This window comes from Pogona vitticeps, chromosome 5, assembly GCF_051106095.1.
Source record: "Pogona vitticeps strain Pit_001003342236 chromosome 5, PviZW2.1, whole genome shotgun sequence".
Lineage (NCBI taxonomy): Eukaryota > Metazoa > Chordata > Lepidosauria > Squamata > Agamidae > Pogona > Pogona vitticeps.
Window position 1 is genome coordinate 118,758,811 of NC_135787.1, and position 20,683 is coordinate 118,779,493.

The 20,683-nt window shown below is 39.3% G+C and overlaps 1 protein-coding gene across 5 annotated transcripts in view; it reads left to right on the forward strand.

Moving 5' to 3' along the window:
- ERGIC2 (ERGIC and golgi 2) overlaps positions 1-17,185 on the forward strand; it is a 32,987-nt gene extending 15,802 nt beyond the window's left edge. For 4 of the 5 annotated variants that reach the window (XM_020797009.3, XM_073000647.2, XM_078394380.1 and 1 more), the window contains exons 6-15: positions 2,153-2,223; positions 3,792-3,832; positions 4,885-4,986; positions 7,056-7,151; positions 8,553-8,608; positions 9,300-9,398; positions 10,204-10,301; positions 11,220-11,382; positions 12,983-13,062; positions 14,455-17,185. In XM_020797009.3, the coding sequence (XP_020652668.2) occupies positions 2,153-2,223; positions 3,792-3,832; positions 4,885-4,986; positions 7,056-7,151; positions 8,553-8,608; positions 9,300-9,398; positions 10,204-10,301; positions 11,220-11,382; positions 12,983-13,062; positions 14,455-14,520 (872 nt within the window). In that variant the 3' untranslated portion in view covers positions 14,521-17,185. Of the gene's footprint in view, positions 1-2,152; positions 2,224-3,791; positions 3,833-4,884; positions 4,987-7,055; positions 7,152-8,552; positions 8,609-9,299; positions 9,399-10,203; positions 10,302-11,219; positions 11,383-12,982; positions 13,063-13,669; positions 13,814-14,454 lie in introns of all 5 variants that reach the window. The other variant, XR_013545686.1, reaches the window with a different exon arrangement.
- Positions 17,186-20,683: the final 3,498 nt, after the last annotated feature.

The window sequence follows — 20,683 nt, forward strand, 5'->3', positions numbered from 1 at the left end:
ACTGTTTGGTAATTGTAAGTACTACCCAGTTTATTAGCAACATTGAATAGCGCTTGAGGGAAATGAATGAGTCAAGACCATTTGTGTGATATTGGCAGAATATTTTCATTCTATTTAGTATCTCAAATGCATTATTACATTGGGACTTCCCCATTTTCAAAGTACATAATTATTGTTTTGTTATGTTCACAAACTGCAAAAGGACTAAGCTTCAATTAGATTACAATAGCCTTAAAAGTAGCATATATAAAAATCTTTGAGCAGTGTTCTGGAATTGTCAAAGAGGAACACATTCGTCAAAATCTCTTTGCAGAAAATTTTGTTAGTAAGGACAGTTTTGCAAGTGGTTTACATGCTTTGCCACCTGCCAATTGTGTCTTCTCTCTTGTGTTAGTTGTGCAACCACATGACAGACAACAAAATGCCTCCCGCTGCTGACATGATCGCCCTTATGTGGTTGCATAAGCAACAGGACTCTGGCCAGCAGTGTATGGATGGGGGAATCATAGGCAAGTCTCCTATCTTCTCGTGAGGTGATCTTCACAGGAGATGGTGCTGCTCATGTGGAATAGTTTAATGCTGCTGCCATTGTAATATATGCCTGAAGGTTCTCTGTGCCATCTGGATGCACGACAATAGATGCGAAAGGTTGACACTGAACCAATTGTTCTTAATGGATCAGCAATGTTGAGTTTTCTTTTTCTCTGCAGAGGTAGTTCCTGATATTGATTGTTTCTGTTTTGAATCAATGGGAGTTACATAAATGTTGACTTAGTTCCACTATTATATATGGGATTAACAGTCCTGAGTAACAGCTATGTTGTGATTAGGAAAGTCTCTCACCTAGTGACTGGATTGTGCTGTAAGTGCAATCTAAATTTATTGGCCTCTTTAACTAAGGTGGCACTGCAGGCTGCAGATAGATGTAAATTGAGTAAAAACTCATTCATTTTAAAAATCAGATAATCTTGAGAAGCTAAACCCCTATGGCTCTGCTTGGTATGCTGTGTTTTGGGTGTCTTGGTTTCACAGTCTTGGAGCTACAGCATAGAGACCACAGAAATACACATTCTTTTTATCAAGTAAAATTGTTGTGAGCAACTTTGATGGACACGGGAGCAAAATATGCATCTGTAACATCCATCATGGGCCACATGAGGCTTGAAAATAGATGACAAAGCCCTACAAAAGAGAAATTAAATTAAATCCGAAGTGCCCAGATGGTTACTTCCAATTCTTATTTTTGAAGTTGAGAGGGTTTGGGGGTTCTCGGCCCTATCAAGGGGGGGATAGCATTCTTGGAGGCCATAGGGAGCAGGAGTAACCATTTTTTTCCAGATGGGCATGGAGGGAGACCTCTGGGATTGCCTAGAAGCTGGAAAAATGCCTCTGAGACTCTTTGCAGCCCATGGGCTGTGTTTTAATCACATCTGTTACAAATAAAACACTTTTAATTTTTTTTGTTGAGTAAAATGTCATTTACCAGTGCCTAATACTAAATTTACTTGTGCCAGGAAATCATCAGCATTGCATCTACAACTGCTTTGAACAAGACATTAAATTTTATTAGTTTTTCTGTTGCCTTCAACTGTTGAGGTTTTTCCTGGGAAATATTTGGGAAGATTGAAGATAGAGGTCTGTTAACTGTCAAATAATGAATATACTTGTGCTTCTGAAATACATTTTATACAGCCATGGGAAAGAAAGAAAAATAAGGGTAGTAAACAGAAATTTTGGAGGTAATGTGAAGAAAAAGGGTCTGAAATACTGCCAGTTATATCTGGAATACATCTTGAAACCTGCTGTCCTTATTTGCTCATCACAAGTGCTGATGGTAGCTCTGCAATAGCAAGCTGCATAGTTGCTGTTTTGGAAGAAGCTGTGACATTTGCAAATGCTCATTAAGAAGAAACGTGTTGTCTGTTTGCCCTCTGTTTTGAAAGGCTGCAGTTGTTTGGTTTCAAAAGCTCATGTCTCACAATTGGAAGGGGGGGGGAGAGAAAATGATGGCTGTAACAAACTGAGATTACATTAAAAAGCAATAGTAGGAAGTTGTCTATCTCATTTTCTCTTTAAATGGTTAACTTAAAACAATTACCAGTTGCACAAGCCTGTTTTCATTCTTATCTCTCTGTTTCAACTTGTGCAACAGATATTGGTGCTGACGTGCTGGATCTGGCAGAAACGATGGTTGCTTCGGCGGATGGCTTAGTTTATGAACCGGTATGTCTGTTCCGTTTTATTCAGACGATACGTGGTTGTCCATCAGCTTGCTGTACGTTTGAATGGAGAAGGAAATCAAAGTATCTGTGTGTGTTTTTAAAAAAACCAGTCACCCTGAAGATCGGTCATAGGACACTGTGTGACAGATCTTCACAGAGACAAAGTTTGTTCTATAAGATGTGTGAAACAGTATATGACCAGGCATCAATGTATATGGCAGTTGGCACTTTACTGAGTACTGTATACACAAAATTGGTTTCTCTCTCAAGGATCTTACAGTCTAAACTTAGACAGGGGAATAAGGGAGGAGAGGAGGTGAAATGCAAAGACAAGGATTGAGAAGAGTAAATGCAAGTACTTGTTGTGGCATTTACTTTGGTTTAATAAGCCCTTGATACTGGGCATAAAATTGCCAAATTCTCTGTGTTTTTCCAGAGAAAGGATAGAAAACTTCCCTTCCACAGTCTTACTTGAATTAATTTCTCTTAGGATTTAAGCTAGCATGCTGATTAGCACTCTTAGGCAACTGTGATAGCTTTTGTTGGCAGACATACCTGCTTTTCACAGCATGGCATCGAAGTCATTCTGAAAAGGCAGAGGTTCCCTCCTAAAGCAGACGATACTTCAGTCATTGTTAGTGTGGGGAAAACATATAAGGACAAGCATAAGGCAACTGTTGGACTGTGTACAATTTTTATGTTTTGTAGCATACAAGGGAGGAGGGAGTATAGAAAGTGTGAGAATCCCTGTTTAGTCACATTCTCTGTCAACAAACACTAGCAGGCCTGACAGTAACAAGCCAAGATTTTGAGTTAATTTTTTCCCTCAGAACTCTCTTAGAGCATTTTAATACAAATAATTTTCAACTAAACTGCCAGAAACAGGCTATGATGGGTGATAAGCTCATTTATTCCTTGGAAAATGTTTATTTTTTTCAAGTAGTAATCAGTAATGAAGATCTGATCTGAGGTTCATGCATGACTCCCATATGGATGAGCCTGTGTCCAAAGGTGTGTGCATCTAGTCCTCAGGAGAGGTGAGGAAAGTGACTTTAAACAAATAACTGGTTATACAGTGCTGCCTCGCTTAACGATGTTAATTGGTTCCATTAAAAAATCGTTATGTGAAAACATTGTTAAGCGAAACACCATTTCCCATAGGAATGCATTGAAAACGGTCCGTCCAATACTTTTCAATGAGAGAGAAAAAAATTCACCAAAAATTAACGAAGACTCAGAACAACACCAAATTAAGTTTGCATACATTACACAAGGTGGACTAACGATTGCAAGCATTTAAAACAGGTTTCAAACATTTTAAGGCACTTTTACATGAGCGAAAACGGACATCATTAAGTGAAAATCCCCCATAGAGAACATTGTTAAACAATGTGGAAAATTCCTAAAAGAAACCCATCGGTAAGTGAATTCTTCGTTAAGTGAGGCAATCGTTAAGCGAGGCACCACTGTACTTGTTATAGGATTTTTCCTTCACACGTCAGAAAATAAGTTTGAAAAAAGTCTGGGAAAGTATTTAGTCTTATATTTTATGCTTTTTCTTTGTTGCAGGTAATATTTGAACTCAGTCCTTTGCAAAAAGCATGGCAAAGGTAACAATCTAAGGATAATACACTGTGTACAAGCAGCCAGGATATATATGTGTCTGTGCACATTCACAACTGTTTGTGTCCACTGACTATGCCAAGAAGAAATTAAAATGAATAGTTGATGGTGTACAAAGCATTCTGTTGCCGTTCTGCATTTTGGGTCCTAGTCAGTCATTGATGGACAATTGCTGAAGATAGAGACTTCTTTTGTTGGATTTTTTAGCACTCAGACGTCTTACAACTTAGATTTACAGAAAGAAAAATCCTCCAGATATTGTATTTGCTTTCTTATTTGTGAAATGTATACCATATTTTTTCAAGCCAGCTTGTAACTCGATATGGTGAATTTCTTCAGTACTGTATGTTGGATCCTTGGCTGAGATGCAGAAGGGAAGGTTATAAGCAAGTATTTTGTATTAGGAATTGGGGGGGGGGCAGGAAAGACTGGATCTGCTTTTGTTGTTTAAATCTAAGTTTCAGGTAGAGTTGGGGAGTGTTTGGTCTTCCATGTTTTCTTGAACATCATTTCCCATCAGCATCACCATGTGCAAGCAATGAGGACAGTTGGAATGCATTCAGATGCCATAAAAGCATTAATTCTGCCTTTCTTTCGTCTGCTGGATTAAAGATTTTTTTCTTCTTCTCCTATACTTACAAAGACTTTTTTTTGTTTCCTCTTTTCTATATGTGGAAGATTATAAGTTATCCTAAAAGATTCTCCCATTTCCCCTCTTTTTTTTTTTGTTGCATCACACATGGCCCTTTCTTACCCTCATTCTCTGGTGATACTAGTCTTCTTCTCTACCATGGACAGGCAGCCATGGCAGCTCCAGGGGCCAATTTTCTGGGGCCACAAGTATACCAAATAATGCCAAAAAAAATGAAACACGGATTATCAAGAAGTTTACTTTCAAGGTTTTTTTAAATGGGTATTTTGGGGTGCTGTGTGGTGGAGGCGAGTTTTTAATGTAGATTTCCTGTGTGTGTTTATACAGATTTTCTGCATTGCTTTAGGAGGTACTGAACAGTCCCATTTTTGTCTGTCCAACTTGCAGGATGCTTCACATCATTCAGAGTAGACTGCAGGAAGAGCACTCTCTTCAAGACATAATATTCAAAAGTGCTTTTAAAAGTGCATCAACAGCACTACCTCCTAGGTGAGTAGGTGCTTTCTGTATGTAACTGATGATAATTCCCACTTACATCTATAATTGATTATATAAGGAGAGGGTTGCTTGTTGTTTGAGTAGGTATTCTGATCCCAAGCATGCTCAAAGATAAATGCTGTTGTAATCAAAGTGGTTTTAGGATCCGTGTGCTTCCTTCGGACTTGAAAATTACTCACTTTGTATCTGTCATATAAGATAGCTAAGAGTTGCCTGAAGGTGGCCAGGAAGCAAAGCTTTCCAAGGCTTTCTTTATTTACAATGAATATATCTTTCATACTATGTGTGTTCTGTGCTATCAAGTCAAAACCGACTTACAGTGACCCTAACCCTAACTGGATTTTCAAGGTAAAAGAGATATTTAAGGAGTGATTTTACCAGTTTCGCTCCCTTCGTTTCCGTGGCCAAGTGGGGATTCAAATCCTGTTCTTCAGAGTCCTAGCCCATCACTCTGTTCACTACACTACACTGGGAATCCACATTTGATACTATAACTACTCATTGGTTGGGAGAATGCCTTATTCAGTGTTGTAAAAAAGCAAAAAAAAAAAAAAAAAAAAAAAAAGCAAAGTGTCCTGCTTATATACTGCCCCATAGTGCTTCAAGCACTCTCTGGGTGGTTTACAATTTAATTATGCAGGCCACACATTGCCCCCCCCCCCCAGCGAACTGGGTACTCATCTTAGCGACCTCGGAAGGTTAGAAGGCTGAGTCAACCTTGAGCCGGCTACCTGGCATTGAACTCCAGGTTGTGAGCACAGTTTTGGGTGCAGTACAGAAGTTTAACCACTGCGCCATGAGGCTCATTCCTCCTAAAAGAAAGTTTAACAACTTTCCTTGATGTAACAAAGTTAGAGCTGAACTTTAAAGAATGGCTTTATTTCATGGGTGAATAGAAAAACAGACACCCAGAGTACCAGTACTTCTCCAGAGTGTCCATGGGACTGAAAATGCTTATTTACAGGTTAAATAGGAAATGTCCAAGAACAAAGAACCCCTGAAGACAGGGTACAGTATTTAAAAGCAACTTGCAAGAGATTACAGATATTCCTACAAGAAAGCATATGCAAGAAAAGAACCAGGAGTGGCTCCCTTAGGAAATGTTTGTTGTCAGGTACTCAACACCTTTGTCATGCTAGAATGATGGCTACACCATATAACAGCTTATCAGTAGAATAGATTGCCATCCTGTTTTGCTCGAGGGAACAGGTGATGCCTTTGTTGTTGTTATATGCTGTGAAGTCACCTCCATCTTATGGTGACCCTATGAATGAGCGATCTCCAGAATGTCTTGTCCTCAACAGCCCTGCTCAGCTTTCAAACTCAAGACTTGTGGTCTCTTTTAGGGAATCAGTCCATCTCATAGTTGGTCTACCTCTTTTTCTGCTGCCTTCCACGTTCCTCAACATTATTGTTTTTTCCACTGAATTTTGCCTTTTCGTGATGTCCACAAAGTATAGACTCAGTTTCAACATTTTCCCCCTCCAGAGATAGTGCAGCTAGATACCAAAGCCACTGAGCTATCCAGCTGGCCAATAATTTTATTAGACCACTTTAAAAAAATGCTAGCTTTCAACCTATACTAGTCTACGTTAGCCTGTACTCTGGTATATTGTGCATGTTCCAGGGTGCGGGAATCCTAAAGTCCCAGAGTCATAGCAAATGTTCATGGCAGGTGTATTTCTTAAAAATGCATTCCAAAATGGAGGTTGCAAACATAAATCAGGAGTGTAGGCTTCAAATTCCATCTTTGGTGGCCATTGTTTGGAGTATCTCTCCCAACTCACCAAAGGGTCACTAGATATTCAGCATTCTCCCCTCACTTCATAGCTAGGGAGTTTTTTACACACTGAAGTCTTCCTCCATCTACAGAGGAATATTCTCCTTAGCAACTGCAGGCTGAATTAGATGATGAGGGGAAAAACTCTTCGTAACTACTGAAAAACTAAGCATTTGCCCTCCGCTGCTGTTTGCACAGTACTACAAACAGCAGGCTGGCTGCCAGAATGTCTCAGCAATGCATGCAGTGTTGTTTTGAATGTTTTTCGTTCTTCCAACAGGGAGGACAACTCGTTGCAGCCTCCAGATGCTTGCAGAATCCACGGGCACCTATATGTTAATAAAGTAGCAGGGAACTTTCACATAACTGTGGGCAAGTATGTTCATTTTATTTACTAAAAACACAATACCAACTGACCTTCTCTCCCATGTCCAAGTTTTGGGATTTTCTTTCTTCATGGTCAAGCCAACAGTGCAATCTTAGCCCTCCTCTATTTGGAAGGAAGTCCCACTGTGTTCAGTGGAACTTATCCTTCTATCTCCCCAATCTGTGTGCTTAGGATTGCTACCCAAATCTTCCTTCAGTGTGCGGATTCTAGTGTAGTTATCCAGATAACTGTGCATTTTCTGGGCATCTTGAAGAGCAAGTGATACATGATTGCTTTTAATGGTAGCTGCATGTATTTTTCTAGTAGTGTTGCAGACATATTATTTATACCAAAACTCTGTTGGTCATATAAAATGATGAATTTCGCTCCATCCATGTAGTTTGAATGCATGGGTTTGGATCATGCTTGTACACTTCTACTCTGATTTTTAAAAAAGTATAGGTTTTTTAGATTAGTTATCTTCCCCATCCTTTTTTATATCTTCTGTCTTATAGCTTTCTATGAATATAATGCTTTTTGAAAGCTATCACACATGTTTGCCAGTGTTGTTTATTATTTGAGTCCTGTTTCCATCTGTATATTTATATTTCACTTACCCTTTCATAAATATTCTCTTTGATTTGAAGCACTGTAGGGTTCCCTTTTGCCTACAGTTAAAAAAAACTATGTCATTATTTCTTACCCAGTTAAAACCCTGATCTTTTAACGCTTCATTCTGTCAGCTGTCTAACATTCCATAAAACAACATGAAATGCAATGCTCAGTTTATGTGATTGGCAGGTGTAATGCCAAATTCTTCTGTGTTGTTGTGAATAGTCTTCATCCGGACTTAAAAAAATTATTTATGTATTTATTTATTTTGCTCTTTTCAGATAGTTGTCATCCAGCATAAAAGCTGTCTAGTAACAAGCGGAGGCCTCATTGAGCAGTTTAGAACAGGACTTCTGAAAACATTTCCAAATTTTAAGATGCATATGCATAGATATTTTTCCCCATGATCCTGCTTCTGCTTTCATTCTCTCTCATTCTATTTTGCCTTTCTGTTTTTGTCCTATTCTTTCTATTAATTACCCACAATAATAATAAAAAACAACAGAATCAGTTTCCACTGAGTGTATTAATAAAGGAATTTTGCCCTCTAATCTGGACATGAGAGAGCCATGTTGCGCTGTACCTGAAGATATCTTATTTTATGCAATCTACAGAGCCACGTGGAGAGTTTAATTGCATGCTAAGAGACATGAGATTGTTGTACTCTTTTGTGAAGAAGAATCATCTTGAGCCTGGAAGTCTACTCTGAAAAGTTTCTAAACTTGTTATTTAAGTTTGCCTTTTGTCGTAACAGGCGATTTTGAAACTTTCTCTCCTTGCTCCCTTTTTTCCCTGCAGGGCAATTCCCCACCCGAGAGGCCATGCGCATTTGGCAGCCCTTGTGAGTCATGAATGTAAGCCAGTTCCAGTACCTTGCATGCAAACATTATTGGCTATAAGATGGTTGCCTGATCCTGTTTTAGCTGGAAGTGTGCCATAGCACACATCCTGGAACACAGTCGTGTTAGGCAATGTTTAGTCCTTTGTTTTGAAGAAATTATACTGTACTTCCATGCAAAAATAAAATAATGACCATCAATTTGAGCAGCAGGTTGAAAAAATTAAAATGTAAGACATTTCAGGATGAAGCACTGACTTCGATCACAGATACAGATGCCCAAACATTTCACATTTTATCTTAATAAAATCTTTTGAGCCTGATATACAAATTGATCATTGTAGTTTTATTCTTTCTCAAATGCAGGTTGTCACTGAGGTTATCATAGTCACAAAATGTAATGAACTTTTACATCCTGGACAATAGAGATCTCTATTGCCAATAGTTTGGCAATAGAGTTCAAGGGCAGGATTTTCATTTGGCAAACAAAGAGTCATTTGATGGAAGGAATTAAAAAGCCAGTACTGTATTGCCTTTTATTTATTATGAGTTTTCCATCCTATCTTTCTAATGGATTTCTCACCAGATAGCTAAATAACTACATTTATAATGATCTCTAATCATCAGTCCATTAGCAATTTTGGCAACAGTGCCAAAATTAAGACATAATATTAATTTCAGGGCTCTAATTATTTTGTGTCTTTCAGCATACAACTTCTCCCACAGGATAGATCACTTGTCTTTTGGAGAGCTCATTCCAGGGATTATTAATCCTTTAGATGGTACTGAAAAGATTGCATCAGATCGTAAGTGTTTCACACAGGAAGCTGATGTGGATATTCTACTGCATTTGCTTGTTTGGGTTGTTTTCATTGTAATTTATTCTGGCAGCCTATAGATGGTCATTTCTATGAACTGTAAATTGTCTTGAATATGCCAATGTAAAAAAGGGAGCATGCACATTAAAAATAAAGTGAAATAAAAATGTTCTGTTCAGCCTTACTTTATTGCTGGAGAACTACTCCGATACTATGGTTAAGAGTGCCAGACTAGGACTCGGGAGATCCAGCAGTGACTGGGTAATGGGTCACCATTGTCCAGACACATTCTTTCAGACTAATCCAGCCATGGATTGAAACCAGCCTTTGGTCCTCCACATATTTCAGACCCCATTTGACCAAATCCCTGACCATTAGCCAGGGGCTTCTGGACATTAAAAGTCCAAAATATTGAGACAACCAAAGGCTAAGAAGTACTAGCCTAACCGACCACACAAATCTGTTGTGATGATAAAATGGAGAAGAAAAGGAGAACCGTATATTATGGAATGCAGGTGCAATTAATAATAGATCAATTAGTGTGGTTTTTTTTTTTTTTACTCTTACACAGTATGATATGTTACACATTTTTCAGTTGCATTATTAACTTGCTCAGGTTATTAAAAAGCAACAGAGCAGTTCATTGCAGTTTGGGAATTTTAAATGTGTGCCTTAAAATAACATATCTCAATTTGAACCAAATCAGCAAGTTCTAGGTCTACATTAAGAATGCCTTTCCTATATTGTGAATCATCTTTTCACTGGTAACTTTTTTGTTTTTGTTTTTCAACAGACAACCAGATGTTCCAGTACTTTATCACAGTTGTGCCAACAAAGCTTCACACATATAAAATTTCAGCAGAAACTCATCAGTTTTCAGTGACAGAAAGGGTTAGTTTATATTAAAAGAAATTAAAGGAATACTAGTGCTGTTTGCTTCGATCGATCGATCGATCGATCGATCGATCTATCTATCTATCTATCTATCTATCTATCTATCTATCTATCTATCTATCTATCTATCTATCTATCTATCTATCTATCTATCTATCTATCTATCTATCTATCTATCTATCTATCTATCTATCTATCTATCTATCTATCTATCTATCTATCTATATGTACCATAGGCATACTTTTATCTTATTATTTTGCTTTTTTTTATCCATGAATAAAAATGTAAACAATGTACAGTACAGTTGTGTTTCTGGTTACTTTTTAGTTAAATCTTCTATTTCCAGAAGATTCCAGAAATTCACAAATTACAAAATTTCCTGAATAGATATCAGATATTTCTCTTGTATGTCTTAGCTTTACCACTCCTATGTAGAGAGATTTTGTATCTGCGAAGGCCTTCACGGCCGGGATCTAATGGTTGTTGTGGGTTTTTCGGGCTCTCTGGCCGTGTTCTGGAGGTGTTCCTAACGTTTCGCCAGTCTCTGGCCGGCATCTTCAGAGGACAGCACAGTGTTAGTCCAGTGCTAGCAGGCAGGTTTCTTTCTGAACAGGAAGCTAGGCAGAGCTATGTCTAGCTAACTCTCAAAACCTTCTAGGTTAGGTCTTTTCTTCCAGGTGAGCCACGTTTAGGTTTGTGTAAGTCTGGTCAAACTTCTAGAATGGGGAATTGGGGAAATCCTAATTCTAGAATTTGTAATCCTAGAAATCCCCAAATCCCATCCCTCCTGGGTGCATTAGTAAAATAGCAACAGTTTATTTCCCCCTGTTTTGCTACCAGTAAATCCAAGTCTTTATTGGTGTTATATTTAATACAGTATTATCTCTGCCTTACTTTTTCTTGTTGCTTTTCAGGAAAGAGTGATCAACCATGCAGCCGGGAGTCACGGGGTGTCTGGGATTTTCATGAAGTATGACATCAGTTCTCTTATGGTGACGGTGACAGAAGAACACATGCCGTTTTGGCAGTTTTTAGTGCGACTTTGTGGTATCATTGGAGGAATCTTTTCCACTACAGGTAAGAGATTACTGTGCTTACAAGAATATATGGGTGTGTGTGCATGAAACTCTTTCTAGGATGGACCCAAGTAGTGCATGGTGTGCACAGAAAGAAAAGGAAAGAGGGGAGCATATAGAAGGCAGTTAGTTGTCAAGAGCTTCTGCTGCTTGTATTCACATTCTTCACTTCTCCCATTAGTTGCTCGTCCTCTTCTGAAAAGCTGGCTTTTTCTACAGTTCATGCCTTCACATTCATCTCCGGAGATAAGGACCTTGTGTCCCCTTTGAAAGGTCTTCATTACGACACCCGCCATGTCTTCTACGCAACCCTCCAGAATGCCTGCATGTTCACCCAGCGGGGTGCACCTCTAAGTTTGGGAAATAGTGCTCTCTACACTATATGTTTTTGGCAGTCAAAGCCAGCTGGTCAGGCGTTACAGTAATGATAAACCCTCTTTTTCATTATGTCCAGCTAAAGTGGGTAACGGCGAAAGAGCAGATCAATCCCACCACCGTTGACACCTTTAAAGGCATCTCTATGGCATCTCAGCTTTGGAGATTTTAAAAAAAACTGCAATCCTTTATACAAATCTTTGCTATTTGTACCTTTCCTTTTATTCTCTTTCTTCTTCTCTAAGTCTGCCATTATGTTGAAACTCAGATTCTTAACTCATTGAACAGGAGCTTGCTTTCTACAATGCCACTCCGTAAAACACTACAGACAATTGATAGTGATACATAAAGAAGAGCAAAATTTAACACAGAGAGGCTTGAGACTACAGGTTTCTGCTATGATGCTTTGTATTTTAGTCCTTGTATCTGGCGATTGAAATGTCATGGGTTCTAATCTAGCTGTTTCCATGTTTGTTCACTTCAATATTGCAACTAGGAGAACTATCTTTAATTATACACTGTGACCATATTTCTCAGCACCCGGAACCATGATGTCCTTTACAGTGTCTAAAGTAGATCTACAGGTGTATTCCTTCCTTTTACTTTCTGGACTGCTTACCTTCCTTTGAGATTTAAATGGGAATCAGTTCTGCCAAGCAAGTCTCCTTTCTGTTCTGTTATTTTTGATATATGATTTTGCTGCTGATGTCTTTTTCCACAAAAAGTCCCGATTTTGTTTTCAGTGCTTGAAATGAATAGTGTTGCCACAAAGGTGTCCAACCATACCTTCCTTAAGCATGGCAGAATCTCAGAGCTTTTTTCGGATGGCTTCCTGCACTTCATTTTTTAGTTGTCCATTAAAGATGTTTCAAGTGCACATCTAAAAATAGCAGAATGTGTTGGCAAGCAGGAGCATTGTATGTGAGATTCTCCCTTTAATGTACACTTGAGAGCAATCTGTTCGTCAGTTCTTCAAGCTAGAACATTCTGCTCATTTTTTGATTGCAAAACACTAAATGTGTATTTGGACTCTAGCTTTTTGAGAAGAGAGTTGGCAGCCTTTCTATTTATTTATTTATTTATTAGATTTTTACCCCGCCCCTCTAGACAATGTCTACTCGGGGCGGCTTACATAGATAAAAACACATCAGTATAACATGTATAAAATCATTTAAAAAATACAATTACAATTATTTCTAAACTTCCTGACTATTATCATATTCCAGGACTTCTACACAGCATCGGAAGATTCATTGTTGAAATTGTCTGTTGTCGTTTCAAACTGGGATCGTACAAATCTCCATCTGTAAGTGTATTCTGAGTAATCTCCTTTAATGCCTTTAAAAAAAACTCCCACAGAGTCACACAATTATGTATGCAACAGATAAGATCTACAGAGATTTCTTAACTTATGGCAGTTTGATTCGAAAAGTAATGCCATTTGCATTAGTGCACAACAGGATTTCAGCCAGCATGTGTGGTTTGTATGTCAAGAAATAAAAAATTCTAATCAGTCTGAGAAGAATATTAGTGATTCATTGCAAGAACATTGCAGCAGGGAAACAATCCAGAATTTTACACTCTGCTGGGAATTCAAATTGTCTGTAGATCGGACTAAGAAAACAGCGTCATGAGAAGCCTGAAAGTGAACAGTTGCAAGTAGTGTCATAAGCTATAACTACAACAAATAACTTCAAGTTGTTATGGTCAAAATCAAGTATGGTGCCTGTTTGTTTTTTTAAATTAACCACTTATACTATTACTTGTGTGCGTTCACTGGTGTACGTCTGTTTCTAGTACAGTTTGTCCAGTCACTGAGAGTCTTAGGAGAGGGAAGGGAGGGCCTGGGAAGTTGAGGTTAGTTATAGAGGGCCACCTCAGAAGATACAGGGGATCATTTCTCTCTCCCTCAGACCTTGGTGGTCACCCCTTCTGGCTTCTAGAGAAATTTCATTGAAGATTGACAAACAGCACCCACAGAAGTGACCACAAAGGATGGATTTATCATTTAACTCTTTTCTCAGGAGGCCTATGGAGCAGGAAAAAATTACAAAGAGGTCGGTTCTGATTTGTGGTTTTTGAGAGGCTGTTATTTCATCTGAAAGAGGACTGGGTGTGGGTAGGCAATATTCTTTAAATGGGGAATTCTGCTCTCTGATGTTTTTGAACTGCTGTTTGCCATTCTCCTCCTCCTCGGCAGGGGGCTTGCTGGAGAGCTCTGTGTGTGTGTGTATGTGCCATATTTTACCTACCCTCGTGTAGGGGAAAGTCATAGAGCATCCCATAGTATTAGCTCCGGAATGGAGCTTGAGAACTGAATCTTAATACACTCCAGCCAGCCCTGCCATTGTGTAACTTGTAACCATCACCAGGCAGTGTTTCCAAGTTTTCTAAACATTTTTTCCTTCCCTACAAAAATAGGGACAGACTCTTGTGGAGTCTAGACTGATATCTAATGTTCACATAAAATTACAGCCAGTCTTGGCTATAGAAAGGTTTGCGGTTACATCATTATAGTCTGTTAAGACTCCTAAGATAAAACTTACAGACTTAGTATCTTGTTCCTCTTTGCAGAGTGCAATAGTCATGGGGCTTCTCTGTGAAGAAAAAAATAGGCATATGGGTGGAGAAAAGGAATAATAAACACCAAATAGGAAAAAAGAATGCTTTAAAAATATCTTTGTGTTTTCTTTGACAGGTGACACTTCAAGATGGGCACCTAAACAACCATGTACCTCTAATGACTGATGACGTCATGCATTAGCACCTTCCACAGAAACTGTTTTCCGTCAGATGCAGAAAACATTTTTTTTATAACAAAACATTGTGCAATATGTTAAGATGGTGCTCGGCACCCACCCACTCCCCAAAAATCAAGCCTTTTGAAAACAAAACTAAACTATTTGTGTGGCTTCTCTGTCCCTTTAAGAATTTGAAAAGATGCCAAGAAATCCAATGAGCTCATTCTCTCTCCTTGAATGAACAGGACCATTCCTTGGACGTGATTCTAGTTTGCTGAACTGCTTCCTGGCAAGATGTCAGCAGTTACCATTCCTTATTCCACATGTGATGGATGCCTACAAAGCCCTAATGTGTAAAGGGATGCAGTAGGAAGGGTGTGTATTTTCATCAGCATAGCAGGAAAAATAGCAAGACCAGCTTAAAACAGAGTTTTCAGTGTTACACATTAAAAATGAGGCGGAAGATTCCCCATCCCCATTATATCTGTAACCTTGTAAGTGCTGTATTGAGAATGTGGACATCCGTGGAGAATGGCACACAATGTAGAAAACAAGCAGAAGAAAAGCTTCTAGAAGCCATAGAGTATGGATGCACGCTTGTCCACTGAGTGCTGGTGTTTGTTTTTTAAGCATACAGTGGTGCCCCGCTAGTCGACGACCTCACAAAACGATGAATCCGCATGACTATGAGGTTTTGCAATCGCTATAGCGATTCGCAAAACAGTGTTTCCAATGGGCAATTTTAGCTGGACGATGTTTGGGTGCGTGCCTCGCAAACCGTTTCTTGCAAGACGACGATTTTGGCACTGATCGGCACTTCGCAAAAAGGTTGTTTTCGGGACCGATGCTTCACAGGACAGCCATTTTAACAGCTGATCGGCGCTTCGCAAAATGACTTCCCTATGGGCGATCTTTGCAAAACGATGACGTTTTTCCCCATTGGAACACATTAAACAGGTTTCAATGCGTTCCAATGGGGAACCGGTTTTCGCAAGATGATGTTTTCACAAGACAGCGATTTCTATGGAACAGATTATCATCGTCATGCGGGGCACCACTGTATTTAAGTAAATAGGTGGGAAGGAAAGATGAAGCAATGATATGTTCTGGTAGCTCACAAAATTTTGAAGACAATGGTGGTCTCTTTCTTTGGGGGCTTTTGAACCTATTGTACAAGGAAATATTTTGGTTGAAATTTGGGGAATCTTGCTGCCACAACAGTTATGTTTCTAAAATTTCAAGGTGTCACCAAACCCTTTGTAAAGCCATCTCACTAGACTACCACACTGATCCCTATACATATACATGCATGCAGCCTAGGTATGGGATTTTTTGATTTCTCGGACTGGCTTCCTGTACAGAAAAATGATTTCCCGACTAGCACTGGGGGCAGAAGCAGGAAGCTTGGGCAGAGTTAGACCAAGCTAAGCCCCAAAATCTATCAGTTGAGGCCTTTCTCCCAAGTAAGCCACATTTAACTGTCTGTAACTTGTCGGTCAGGCAGAACTCCCAGAATGGGAAATTTGTTGAGATTTGTTGTCCTAAGAAATCAAAAAAATTCTGCCCCCATGCACAACCCCAACCCCAAATTGAAATTCTATTGTTATCTGTGGGTGTTGTGTAAGCATCTCCAAGCCATAATGCAAAACAGAATAGCAGCTGCGCTAAAGAAATCAGGTATATGGAGGCTTAAGAATGTACAGTATGCATGTCTATTCAAAAGTAAATCCTGTCACATTCAGTGAGCATATGCCGGGTATATTGGTATAAAATGAAAGCTGTTCAGGCCTGTCTTTGGCATAGCAGGAGTATGTTCTAAGATGCATAGATGTGGATCACAACGTTCATTTGACTCTTGCAGATTTCATTCTGGATCCCGAGTGACATGCAGTAGTCAAGAGTTTTTTATTTTTCTTTTATCAAGTAGTTACTTGAAAAGCTTTTCAAAGGGAAAGGAAAATTTTAATGAATCATTGATTCAGCCATCCTCGATTGCAGAAATGATTTATTAATGTGAAAGCTGATGCATACCAGCTTGGTGATTTAGGGACAGCAAAAGGAATGAGGACTGTCTTTGCATTCAATGGACAGGCTAGGGTGGAAGGTAAAGTCAGAGCTTGAAGCTCTGGGGTATACCAGAAGAGGATCAGGTGACAGTTGGAAGGAAGATAAGATATTTTGGGTTGAGTGGTCAAGGCTCGTGAATTACTCTAGCCACTTTATTCTGGTTTGTTTGCATTCTGACTGAAATCTGATCCATAGCAGTATCCACACATTGTTCCCAGGCAGCGATGATTTTTGAAAGGCTCTTTCTATAAATATTCTCTTTCCATGGTGATCCAGATAATGACCAGGACTTTGTGGTGCTGACATGGGACTTCTAAATCTGATTGTCAAACCAGTTGGGAAATGGCTTTTAAACATTTCAATTGTTGAGTTAGAACTCCATTTTCAGAAGCCATTTTTATGAAGAAAATTCTGTGGAACAGAGGGCTTGAATAGAGGGTTGAAGCGCTGTGTTCAGCCATGAATTCACTTAAGTGCGCAAAACTGGTTTCACATCCCAAGTTTGCTCTTCTATAAAAGAAAAGCAATACAGATTAACCTACCTCACAAGGTAGTTGTGCAGATGTGTTAAATTAATTTTGCTCGAGGTACTGGAAAGTAATAATAAATTTTCAGAACAAACTCTCTAACATTTTATTAATAAAAGGTGGAATATACACTGTTTGCCATAGCAGTGCTGCCAGAGATAGGGGTTTTCTAAATGAACCCTGTCTTCTTCTCTAATTCTTGGAGAAACCCCCTCACATGGATGAGGGCTGTATTCTTTGCCCCTTCCTTGTCATTAATCTAGGACTGCTGAGTTGTGTGACATGGGTTTGTGTCCTTGCCGTGGCGGACATCTCATGGTTGGGAAAGGGGTTTGGAGAACATAAAATAAGTGAGGTCATGGCTGAGCTAAACTGAAATGTAAGGTCCAGCAATACTAGCAACTGACGACACAGACCAATCTGGTTTTCAGCACCTTAGAATTGCCTTTCTCAGGAATCATAAAATTGGATTATATTATTGATGATAAGCATTTAGAGTGACATTGGTCGGACCAGATTTGGGCTTGTAGATGTTCTGGAAATCTTGCTATGTACACCATCTCCAAATCTGTGAAGAAAGGCGTAAAAACTGGGGGAGGGGCGAGACACGCAATTCAAGGTTTCTTCAAAGGGCTGTGGTCACTGTATTTATGAAACGGCAACACAGCAGTTAAATTTCTGTGAAAGCTATAGCTACTCTGTTTCCCTGAAAATAAGACCTAACCTGAAAATAAGCCCTATTATGATTTTTCAGGATGCTCGTAATATAAGTCCTACCCCCCCAAAACAAGCCCCAGTTAAGTGAAACCCCGCCCTCACCATTGTGCAGCAACCAGAAGATGACATGACTGTATTTAAATAAACGTAGATTGTACATGAAAAAAAAAAAAACAAAGCATCCCCTGAAAATAAGTCCTAATGTGTTTTTGGAGCAAAAGTTAATATAAGACCCTGTCTTATTTTGGGGGAAACACAGTATGACCACATTTGTGTGTGGTAAAAGCAGCTTGTAGTTTGTATTGCAGGATTCACATTCCCTGTATGGTCAAAAGAAAAAAGTCCATTAAAAATGCTGGTTTTCCTGGACTGCAGCTCATCACTAGAGACTTCTTTTGGACTCTTTTATAATCCCACTGAAGCAACATTGCCTCTCCCTGTCCCAATGAAATCTTCCTTCCTTTGTCTCTCTTTTTCCTGGAGGCTTCTTTGGTCTTGTGGGTTCCAGACACTTAGCTTGATACAGAATTCCTTAAAAACCAGGGTTTTTAAAACGTAAATGGCTGTTATGATGCAGAGGAAAATACTGACGGTGAAATGATCAACCAACCGGAAGACAGCAGACCACTCAGATGAAAGCAGTAATAACCTGATCGTAGTGTATTCAGACAGGAGGAAGCAACCAATGGGGAAAATGTAATAAGGGAATAATAATTATCCCTATCTTATTCCCTGAATAGCTTTATTTACCAGCCATAACGTATCTTATTGATATCCAAAATTCAAATGCTATGTAGATCATTCAGGGGTGGTTTTAACCAGTAGAGGTTTAGATGATTCAAGTATACTCTGTTGCTGCAAGATTTTTCTCTTCCAAACAATCCACACAAGCCATGCTGGATCAGACCCAAGGCCTACCTGTTATCTTCACTTTCTACATCTGACTAGTTCCTTATAAGAAGCCCACAAGTAAGACAGGAGGATGGTGATATCCTCCCACTCATGTTCCCCCATTACTGGTATTGAGAAGCAAACACTGAACTGTTCATGAGAAATAATATAGCCATCGTGACGATAATTCCTGTTTGTGCGCATGTATATAGTTTTGAGAGCCCATGTCTTGTAAACACTCACACTAAGACTCCAACGTTTCGAGTTCAGATCACACTCAGCCATGGAAACTCACTGGTGAGAGTGGCACTGGTAAACCACTCGCTGAACATCTCACATACATAAAAAAAACTTATTAGGGCTACCATGTGTCAGAAACGACTTGATAGCATATATAAAAAATGTATAGTAAGTAGCCTATGCATTAACCAGGGGCTAAAACTGACGTGCTATACGTGTCCAGCGGCTTAATGGATTTGGAGATAGTCCAGATTGAAAAATTAAAAAAAAAACTTGTTTGATGTGCATTATAAGTGCAATTCGAAGTGCATTATAAGCTTATAAATGGGATGTGGTGGTGCTATGGGTTAAACCACAGAAGCCTCTGTGTTGCAAGGTCAGAAGACCAGCAGTTGTAAGATCGAATCCACGCAACAGAGTGAGCTCGCTTGTCTCAGCTCCAGCCAACCTAGCAGTTCGAAAGCATGCAAATGCGAGTAAATAAATAGGTACCACCATGGTGGGAAGGTAATGGGCGTGTTTAGTCACGTGACCACAGAAACTGTCTACTGGCAAACGCTGGCTCTACAGCTTGGAAATGGGGATGAGCACCGCCCCCTACAGTTGGACACGACTGGACATTTCTCAAGAGGAACCTTTACCTATAAGATCATATCTGCCTCATGTCACTGGTAATTACTGTTAATTTCCCTGTTGAGGGAAAATGACTATTTTTATTAATTTGAAAGCTCACCAGAAAGAAATGGCTGTCCTTTTATACAGTAACTACTAGGGGTTATGAATATTTGGTGTTAACATTTGATCTATGAACATTTTTGAGATGGAGAGCAACCTACAGCTATATTCACTTTGCAGTCTGCCTTTGCTTGTGAACAGAAGAGATTCTTTTTACACATGCAGAAATAGCTGTCCTGCCATACATATAAAAACCAGTTAACTCTGCGTATAGCCATAATCGGTCTGACAAAGCAAGGAATGATATCTAAAAATCCCTGTTCCCACCCACCCAACAACAACAAATCTTTTGTACTGGTAGTAACATTTTCTTCCCTATCTAAAAGTAATTTCAGAATGGCTGTGATTACTTTGACTAGTTTCTTAAGTATTTGTTTCTGAAACAAAGATGTGTGGGGATCTAGCTGTAGCCTAAGGAGTCGGCTATGTTCTTGTACCTGATCTCTGCATCTGTACAAAGCTAGATGAGGAACCTTCCAGGATTCTAGTCAGGGAGAGGCCCTACACGTGGGGCCTTCTCCATAAGGATGGAGTGAGTGCCTTTACTGTCAGTTCACTCATAATAGATTTAAGTTCCCTGCAGTTACTAAGTCCATATTTTCAGCACTAGATCATCATCTTAACATTTCCACAACTGGGAGTCTTCTGCCAGCTTTCTTAAATCTTGATGCATTGATTTCTGTGATTATTTCCCCTGCGCTATGGGAGAGATGGAGGAAGGGAACAGTGGAGCAGCACTTCTTAGCATTAAGCACATAATGGTTGAAATACTATTGTAAGAAAGACTAATAATAATATTGTGCCTCTCCATATTCCCAATTTCTTTATTGTTCATCTATCTTTGAAACAAATTGCCTTGAAACAAATGTTCCTGTTACCTCGGTGTGTGGCCTACATGTTACAGCAACCACATAAAATCTACTTGAACAGCTTCTAAAGCAGAACAGGGATCCTTTGGCCCTTCAGATACTTTGGGCTTCAACTGCCAAAAATCCCAGCCACAGGTTAT